Source organism: Lynx canadensis, chromosome A3, assembly GCF_007474595.2.
Source record: "Lynx canadensis isolate LIC74 chromosome A3, mLynCan4.pri.v2, whole genome shotgun sequence".
In the NCBI taxonomy this organism is placed as follows: Eukaryota; Metazoa; Chordata; class Mammalia; order Carnivora; family Felidae; genus Lynx; species Lynx canadensis.
The window spans coordinates 101,509,934-101,519,899 of record NC_044305.1 but is presented as its reverse complement, the minus strand read 5'-3'; the positions used below and the strand labels follow the sequence as shown (position 1 = coordinate 101,519,899).

Sequence of the window (9,966 nt, the reverse complement as noted above, 5' to 3'; positions counted from 1 at the left end):
AAACTAAAGACAAGACAGCGTGGTAGAAAAGTAAACTCTAATGTTTCCAGTAAGGCATCAGGGAATCACTGCTGGCTGGGCCCTTCATTTCACCAGTTTAAAGGAAAGTTTTGATTTACGTTTCTCAGCAAACCCAATATTCAGATGCTTAACCAGCAGGCTCAAGTTAAAAGTTTAAAAGACAGTTCCCCTTTTTTTTTTTTTTTTTTTGGTAAATGTTTCATATAAAACATGAAATCAAGTTCTACTTTATTTAAAAAAAACAGTATTTTTAATAGTAAAAATATATAGGTTTATATTTCTCTTTTTAAAAAGACATTAAATAACAATACTTCAGAAGACTGGATTTAACCCCCCAACCCCCACCCTGCCAGCTGTCTATCTGGCACAGAGACATTAAGGCAAAGGCTCCTGGAGAGGCATGTCCACCTCAGCTGTGGGCCGGGGGCTCAAGGTGAACACAGTTCGCTCCTGCACGGTCAACAGAAAGGCTTCTCCCTCATGTTCACGGAGCCGTCCTGCATCCCGAAGTAGACTCTCTCAGCCATGTTAATGAAAAGGCCTGTGTCCACCACGCCTGCAGGATGAAGGATGAAAATAAGCATTAAGTTTCAGCTCCCCAAGGCATGAAGGGTCAAGGATAGTAGGGTCGGTAAGGGCAACCACCATTAGCAGCACTGGACAAATGACAGGTCTGAAGTCTTTCCTCCCAGAACAATGAAAGAGATTCTGATCATTTTTATTTATTCTTACAATCCCTTTCTCCCCTGCCATCTTTGTCTACCCAAATGTGCCAACTTTTTACTTACCTCAGGGCCTCTGCTCATGCTATTCTGTTTGTGGAACTAGTTGTCTTTGAGCACTTCAAGGGAATGGTGCTTCTCTTGTCCTTCAGGCATCAGATGACAAGTCTTCTCTTCAGAGAGCCCCTCCATTGACTAAGTAACCTCCACTCCCACTTGTTATTTTTTTTAATTGCAGTATAGTTGACATATAATGCTAGGTTAGTTTCAGGTACACAATATAGTGACTCAACAATTCTGTACATTACACAGTGCTCACCATGGTTAAGTGTAGTTTCCATCTGTCACCATATAAAGTTATTACAATATCATTGACTATACTTTCTACCCTGTATTTTTCATCCCTGTGCCTTCTTTAGGTTATAACTGTTTAGACCTCTTAATCCCCTTCAGCTATTTTGCCTATTCCTCTATGCCTCGTCTCTGGCAACCATTGGTCTGTTTCTGTTTGTTTGTTTTCTGTTTGTTCATTTGTTTTATAGATCCTCCATGTAAGTGAAATATGGTATTTGTCTTTCTAGGACTATTTCACTTCGTAGAATACCTCTAGGCTCATCCACATTGTTGCAAATGGCAAGATCGCTTTCTTTTTTATGGCTGAGTAACATTCTATTGCACATATACACCAAATCTTTATGCATTCATCTCTCAATGGACACTTAGGTTGCTCCCTATCTTGGCTACTGTAAATAATGCTGCAATAAACATGGGTGCATATATCTTTTCAAATTAGCGTTTTCATTTCCTTTGGATAAATACCCAGTAGTGGAATTACTGGATCATGTGATACTTCTATTTTTAACTTGAGGAAGCTCTATATTGTTTTCCATAACGGCTGCACCAATTCACATTCCTACCAGTAGAGCATGAGGGTTCCCTTTTCTCCACATCCTCGCCAACATTTGTGTTTTTTTAACATCTGTTATTTCTTATCTTTTTCATTCTAGCCATTCTGACAGGAGTAAAGCGATACCTCTTTGTGGTTTTGATCTGCATTTCCGTGATGATGAGTGATGCTGAGCATCTTTCCATGGTGATTGTTAGCCATCTGTGTGTCTTCTTTGGGAAAATGTCTATTCAGATCTTCTGCCCCGTTTTAATCAGAGTGCTAGTTTTTTGTGTTGAGTTGTAAGAGTTCTTTATATATTTTGGATATTACTCCTTACTGGATACATCATTTGCAAATATGTTCTCCCATCAAGTAAGCTGCCTTTTCATTTTGCTGATCGTTTCTTTCACTGTGCAAAAGCTTTTCATTTTGATGTAGTCCCAATAGTTTATTTTTGCTTTTCTTTCCCTTGCCTGGGGAGAAAGATCCAGAAAAAAATGCTGCTAAAGCCAACGTCCAAGAGATTACTGCCTATGTTTTCTTTTAGGAGTTTCATGGCTTCAGGCATCCTTAACCCACTTAGAGTTTATTTTTGTGTATAGTATAAGTGATCCAGTTTCATTCTTTTGCATGTAGCCGCACAGTTTTCCCAACACCATTTACTGAAGACACGGTTTCTCCCATTGTACATTCTTGCCTCCTTTGTCGTAGGTTAATTGACCATAGACGCGTGGGTTTATTTCTAGACTTTCTATTCTGTTCCATTGATTGATGTGTCTATTTTTGTGGCAGTATCATACCATTTCGATTACTACAGCTTTGTAGTATATAGCTTAAAATCTGGAATATCTTCAGCCTTGTTCTTTCTCAACACTGCTTTGGCTATTTACACTCCCAGTTATTTTCGATCACACTATCGGCCTCAGAAGTCTCCCCCAGAGTTCAAGACACTTGCAATGCATATATCCAACAAAAGACCCTCATCAAAATATGTAGACAGTACTCCCAGTCAATAAGACAGACAACCTAGTAGAAAAACGGGCGAAAGACTTAACGAGGTACGTTACAAAAGCAGCTATATAAAATGGCCAGTGGACATAAAAAATGATGCTCAAACTAATTAGTGAAAAGAGAATGCAAATATTCACCAGAATGAACATAATGAAATTTGACTAGAATGCAAAGACACTTCCACTCACTGACAGTGGGAGGAAATTGGCAAAATCATTTTGGAAAACACCTGTTAGTACATCTTCTAAAGCTGAACGTATTCATACCTAACAATCTAGCAATTCTACTCCTAGGTATATATGCAATTGTTAGGCACACACATGGTCATCAAAAGACACGTATAAGAATGTTCACAGCAGCACTTTTTCTAATAGCCTAAAACCAGAAACACACGAATGCTCATCAAGAATAGAATCTCCAGACAAACACTTTTTTTCACACACAGAAATACGATGGAATACTATTCCGTGATGCGAATTAAATGTATGCAACATTTACCAAAAATATTTACATATATACATACATGCCACAATGAATAAAACTGTTCAACTATCAGGAAAATAAAGTTTGATGAACGGGTGTGTAGGGAAAATTGTTAGAAGGGTAAATTGGTGCAATCCATGGAGGGCAATTTGGCACCATCTGACAGGAAAAGATGGAGGGAAAGAAGGAAGGGATTTTTCACTGTTTACTCTTGTAATGTTGAACAATGTAAAATAAAACGAATTTTAAAATTAAAACTTCGCAAAAAGTCCCCCAATACATAAAGAAACAAAATCATCTATCGGTGATGAAAAGCCATCAAGCAGAAGAAAAAGCTGCCGAAACCTAGAGGTCGCTGGCACGGCCCTGCACCAACCCGACTAAAGCCTCCCAAAGGAAGCAAAGTGGCCACGTAAGACCCAACAATTCTGCAATACGAGGTGACAGCTTCCTCCTGAGCCAAGAGAAAGTCAAACCAGGTTCAGAAAAGGCTTCGAAGAAAGAGTAGAGAGGAAGGACAGGAGTTGGTCTGATCTCAGAGCACCTTTGCTCGGGTTACTGACCATACCCCAGTGGCAGAGAGGGCAGAGGTGGCTCACTGTGAGCACAGGGGCAAGAACCCGTGAGCTTTGGCCCTTCTATAGAGCTCTGTGCTCTGGGTGGAACCCAATGGAACAGCCAACAGAGCGAGTGAGCAGCCAAGCACCAGTCCAGCTGTCCTCTGAGTGTCCACACACACACACACACACACACACACACACACACACACGGGCAAGGGCAGGGCGGTAGGGGCAGACAGGGAAACCTGCCCTCTTCCCTTCCCTGGCTTTTAGTCCAGCAGTAACAGACCAGATGAGGAAAAGGGGAGAGAATGGGAGGAGGCAACAAGCCACATTGATGCTTCTGGTGGCATCATACTGAATAATTTAACATCTAGCCTCTCTTTCCTCATTTTCTTTGGTTTAAGTTTCTACTAAGATCTGAACTTCTCCAGGCTGTAGCTTCTACTTAATGAGGCAGAGGGCAAATATCGGAGAAACTTCCTCACGAACGACAGCTTCAGGTCTCAGTAAGCCAAGAAAGGTCTGAGCAGGAGCAACAGAGCTACCTAGTGGGCACTGCAAGAAATCCACCTGCAGGGGCACAAAGCTCACACTAGTGAGCAGCTTCCTACACCGCCCCCTGGGTCTATCTGCATTATCATCAGGGGCAAACGCTCCCATTTTACTAACAGTGACTAGTGACCTCTGCGTCGTCTTTTCCTCTTGCTCTCTTGGCTCATTACTTCTTCCATTAAATGAGAACACTAAGTGAGAATAAGCATAATTCAATTCATCTTTTGTGCTTAATAAATCTGCTTAAAGATAGTCAGTCTAAAACCACAGACTCCAGTAAGAATACTTAGCTCCTTATTACATGGCTTTTATTCACACCATTTTCATTCCCAAATAGCATGGATAACTTAAAATCTAGGATGTTTAATTAATGGTGACAATACTATCCTTTCTTCCTGGGGATTTATTCATTCAACAAACACTCCCTCCCTTATGTGCTAGGCACCATTTTAACTCATTTAATCCAACAATCCTATGAAGTAGGCACTAATATTAGCTTCTTTTACAGAGGAAGAAATGAGTCACAGAGACATTAACTAACTGCACAAAGGTCACACTGCCAGAGTGAGGCTGGATTAGGAACCTTATCCAGGCAGCCTGCTCCTGGATCTAATCCTAGCCCCTACAATCTGCTAAACTGACCTTACCTGCCCCATTAGCCAGTTCTGGCCCAAAAATATGCTATGCCATGAAATATTCCCAGTCAGAATCTTAGTCTCTCAATACCGTATGATTGGTATTTCTCACATCTGCTTCCTCCATCTGATCCCCTCGCCGGGGCCTTCAATACTCCTCTGGCCTGGGGACGTGACTACCTTCTACACTGCCCACCCAGCCTTACTTACCCGGGGCCCCAGATCCCTGCTACAAGCAGTAGAGGCTCTCCCACCCCAGTGTTCATGTCACAGATGCCCTTCCTCAATCTGGCACTTGAAGAAGTAAGGACTAAAGCTTCAGGGTCTAGAGGAAAACAACTCAGGGCTCCCCTCTTGGCACTGCAGCCCTTAGGCAAGTCGTTGAACCTTCCCTGATCCCTGTCCTCCTCTCTAACTATCTCAGCCAACTGGAGGGTTTGTAAACACTTCGTGCAGTGTCTAGATTATGCTAAGGCAGAGGTCAAAAGCCACCTCTCTCCCATGGGACTTTCCCACATTCTCCAAAGGAATCAACCCATGTGCACTCTAGACTCCTGGTATTTCTCCAGCAAATATAGCACATTCTATCTTATCTGTAGGCATGGCTTCTACACAGCCACACACCGCTTTCCAAACCAGGTATACATGAACTTTCCTCGAGAAAGAGTCATATTCTAGAAATGGGAGCATTCCCTGTAACATGCAGCATAGCACCTGGCCTGTGGTATGTAATTAATGAGTATGGGTGAATGGTGTCATTTTTCCCCACTGCTTAAGAAGAGAGCCCACAAAAAATCAGAAAGGCTACAGTTAAGCTTCTGGAAGGGAAGGCTCTATCCAGAGGGGGTGTGGTTATTTCAAGCCAACCCCCCTCTGACACTCCATCAGCTCCAGGCCTATCCCAGTTGGAATGGGTTGTGAAATGCACAACCAACAAAGCTGCTAGGTAATCAAGAACTGTTCCTGGGGGCAGCAAAGGTGTGAAGTCAGAAACTCCAAGCATGGTACAAAGGAAATTCTTTTCAACCAAGTCTTACAAAACCCCACACCATTCGTGCCTCCTATAGCCAGAGGTGGGGGACAGTCACGAAGTGCTTGGGTGTCTATGCTCGATAAACACCACTCATGTTACCTGGGATCATTTTGATAGCTGTGTTCACTTCACTCCATTTATGCACCCGATCAAACTTCCAATCCAGGATAAAATTTCCATTATCCGTCACGACGGGACCCTAGAAGGTAATTTTCCATATTTACCAAGGATATAGATATAGGTGGGCAGGTAAGTGAAGGTGATGCCCAAATACAAGTATCTTAATGAACCCGCTCCAACCAGTACCCCCACCTCATGCTTTCTAGAAGGCAGTGCCATGAAGAAGTAATGAGCAGGAGCTCTGGAATCAGAGCTGCAGAGGCATAGAGGAGGCTCAGAAGAGCCATCAACTTCTGTGAGCCTCAGATTCCTCAACTACAAAAAGGGGATAATGATACATACTTTATAAGGCAGCTTATGTATAAACCATATGGGTAAGCATTTACCGCAATGAGGGCTCACAGTAAGGGTTCAATAATTCTCAACTATTGTTAGAATGAAAAACTACAGCAACAGACTATCAACAGGATGCAACATTCTCACCGCTTCACATTAAGCACCGGGTAATGCAAAATAAGGCAGTGCTATCGTACCCATGGCTTCCCCAAGCAGGCGCTCCCACCAAAACAGGAAGCAGAAATGGATTCTGGGGTCAAAAAAACCCAGGGGATGTTCTGCATAGAACTTGTTTGTGTGACTCGTCATGCATTTCTGTCCAGAGCCGCACATACGTAATCGTGGGGGGCTTAGCTGGCTTGTGTTCTGTATCTGGCCTCTGGATCAGAATTGGCCCTTCTGTTCCTGATGCCAAGAGGGATTTATAAGCCTCCCATGCCTCCTGAAGCCAGACCTGGCTGGTCCCCTGGTGGATCTGGGAGGGAAGAAGAGCAAACAAATGCCCAGGCTCCTAAGATTGTGAGATATGACAAGAGAAAAAAAACCCAGCTTGCTCAGGACTGCACTTAGACAAACTTAATGTGTAGATCACACATGGATGGTATTTCTATTGCCCTGGTGGCAATAGTTAGTTGGAAGCCTCACCGGAGAGGAGGACGCTCTGCCCAGGACCCTCAATCGGGACTCCAACTGGGCTGTTCACTGAGCTTCCCCAGCCAGAAGGCTGCAAGTTGTGAGTACCCCATTTGATGTATTAACCCGTCTTTGTCCTTCTCTTCCTCTTTATGTTTACTATAATTACTTAATTCCATAAATTCCTTTTCCCTTATAATTAAATAAAACTTACCTCCATGAAAACAGAAAGTGCGGCTACTGTGAATTACTATTATTCAGAACAGGGGGTCATCCTAGTTACTTAATCTAAAATTCCTCCACAGCTTTGGGCACTAGAAGGCATTTGGGACCACAAATGTTGACAGAACCCTACAGTCACAGGCAAGGAAACTAGGCCTCCCTGTCGACGGGAGGAAGAGGGGTGGGAGTTCCGTGAAGAGCCCCCACGAGGGCAGGAGGCTGGGGCTCTTGTCTGGAGTGATGGCAGCCACGACAGAGGACCTCCAACAGTCTCCTCCAGGCTCTTCAGCTACAAAGGGAACCACGCTCAGAGCTCTGTACAACCACTAGAATTAGAGACTGATTTTTTTGGGGGGGGGGGGACTGATTTTTAAAACATCACAAAAACACCAGGAAAAAAAAAACACACCAATATAAAATTCATCACAGAAGAGTCACAGAGAATTTGTTTTCTGTATCTTTCAAACTTGTTATACAGTTATGTCAATAATTACAGTTCATTTTTTGGGCTATCACTTTTGCTTGTTCGGTTATTTAAGTGTAAGAGAAAAAAAAAGTTCTATGTAGCCCACTCTAAAAGCTGAAGAGAAACATTTTGGACTAAGTTTCTGAAGCATATTCCTATAGAGGAGTTCATATCCCCCAAGAAACTCAACTTCTTGTCACATTTAATAACAGAATGAAGTAAGAGGAGAAAAAGAAAATAACACTATGAAACCTAAAATACTTGCTGCCCGGTGTGGAGGGCTTCCCAAAGCCCATCTTTAGCCACTGTTAATCACGATGGTCCAGGCCGCAGGTACAAAGGTCAGATCACCTGAGGATCGTCAGACCCCAAAGGACAGACAGAAAGAATCACTCCCCGACTTGTACAGGGGATATGCACCGCATTAAATGTAGTCTTCTCTACACGAGTTTGAAAATAGAAACTGGTAAAGCCAGTACTCTAAAAATAAACCAATAACCTGATTAAAAATAGATAAATAAAAGCTGACTACCCAGGCTAGGCACAGAGGTCCTAACAGAAGCAAAAAGGACCCCACACTGAGAGCCTGGAATGCCCTTGAGAAACCTCCCTGGCCACTTACTGCCTTGTTGACGGCCATCCGAAGTTCAATCACACCCCCAAACTTCTGGGTCACAGCTCGGCTCACTGGGACATAGGCCATTGGGATGACCTCAATGGGGATTCCCTTGTGCCACTGATCCCCAAGGTTCTTTGAATCTTTTCTGAAAAGAAAGTCAAAAAGTACAATAAATATAAATAAGCTCAATGACACAGATAAAAACCAAATTCAGACACAATGAGAGGACAAGAGAGGTCAGCAGAGACAAGAACACAGGGCTTCAAATATATTAGCTATATTTTACTATTTAAGAAATGAGGTATTTGAAGTAAATATGACAAAAATGTTAAAAGTGGTTATGACTGGCTTGTGATTATTACACAGGTATTTATTACTTATATTCTTTCTACAGCTATAATATCTTATAAGTACATACAATTTTCTTGTTTATTAATATGCTCAGCATAAGCGCCTTCTATCAGATTCCTTGAAGGAGAATCTGAGAGCCTGGTCAAAGGCGATGCACAACACAAGTCACGTGTGAGGCCCAGAGGAAGCAGGGCGTGCTGAGTCACTGCCCGTGGGCAGGGCCTGTCCTTCCTCTGAGGCTCCCTGCAAGGATCAAATGAGTAGTACATGAGGACGTGCTCCTGTCACAAGAGTGACAAGCGGTTAAGCTGTTTCCTCCTCCTTCCAAAGCACACGTAACACAGCAGTATCTACCTTCAGGGTGAAAACAAAACAAAATCCAAGACACGGCCCTAAGTCCTAGCCATCAAGTCTCAGAAAGTCACACAGTCCTTCCAGTTCTCTATTTGCTCCTCCATAAAATGGCGATGAGGCCTGGGGTCTGATCTACCTCCTCAGTGGACAGCTCAGAACACTGAACAATGTACCTGAAGTCGGCAATCACGATGAAGCGACTGGCATAGCCAGCCACAATTTTCTCCTGGGTCAGGCAGCCTCTGGGGATGGGAAGAGGCAAATGAACACAAGGTAGGACACAAACTCAATTTGAAAACTAATGTCAGATACAACAAACCCAAATCCACTTAATGAGAAACTTAATTTTCGATTCTTAAAGGAAGATCCCCAACTCCATCATGCTGTGTAACGAACTGAACTGTGTCCCCCTCAAATTTCATATATTGAAGCCCTAAATCCCGATGTGTACTTGGAAGATGGGGCCTCTAAGGAAGTAATTATGGTTAAATGTGGTCATAAAGGTGGGGCCCTGGGTCTGACAGGATTAGTGTCCTTGTAAGAGACACCAGAGAGCTCACTTGTTCTCTCTCCACCCTGTGAGGGCACTATGACAAGGCAGCCAACAACATGCCAGAGTCTCCAGAACTGTCGAAAGATGTCTGTTGTTGAAGCCACCCAGTCTATGGCATTTTGTTAAGGCAGCCCGAGCTAAGAAATGCACTATGAACACACAAGCCTGTGTCTGGGAGAAACGGTTCCCACTCAGGCCAGGCACAATCCCATCTAAGATGCATCTGTGCTCAGGGAAAAGTCATCTGAATCTGAGCATGGCATGAATGGAAGGGTCTATAACTTGAGAAGGACAAGCTTTGAACAACCTGTCTTGTCCACTATCTGCCATTTGGGAGTGATGAAGCAGAGAGAGCACGGTGAAATATTCAACATATTCTGTGTCACCCCACAGTCTGCTTGAT

At 43.2% G+C, this 9,966-nt stretch overlaps 1 protein-coding gene across 2 annotated transcripts in view; it reads right to left on the bottom strand.

Annotated features, from left to right (window-relative positions):
- Window positions 1-247: 247 nt before the first annotated feature.
- Window positions 248-9,966, bottom strand: part of RPIA (ribose 5-phosphate isomerase A) — a 72,788-nt gene continuing 63,069 nt past the window's right edge. For both annotated transcript variants that reach the window (XM_030311078.1, XM_030311077.1), the window contains 4 exons: window positions 9,184-9,252; window positions 8,309-8,450; window positions 6,009-6,108; window positions 248-577 (listed from right to left, as the gene is read on the bottom strand). In XM_030311078.1, the coding sequence (XP_030166938.1) occupies window positions 480-577; window positions 6,009-6,108; window positions 8,309-8,450; window positions 9,184-9,252 (409 nt within the window). In that variant the 3' untranslated portion in view covers window positions 248-479. The remainder of the gene's footprint in view (window positions 578-6,008; window positions 6,109-8,308; window positions 8,451-9,183; window positions 9,253-9,966) is intronic.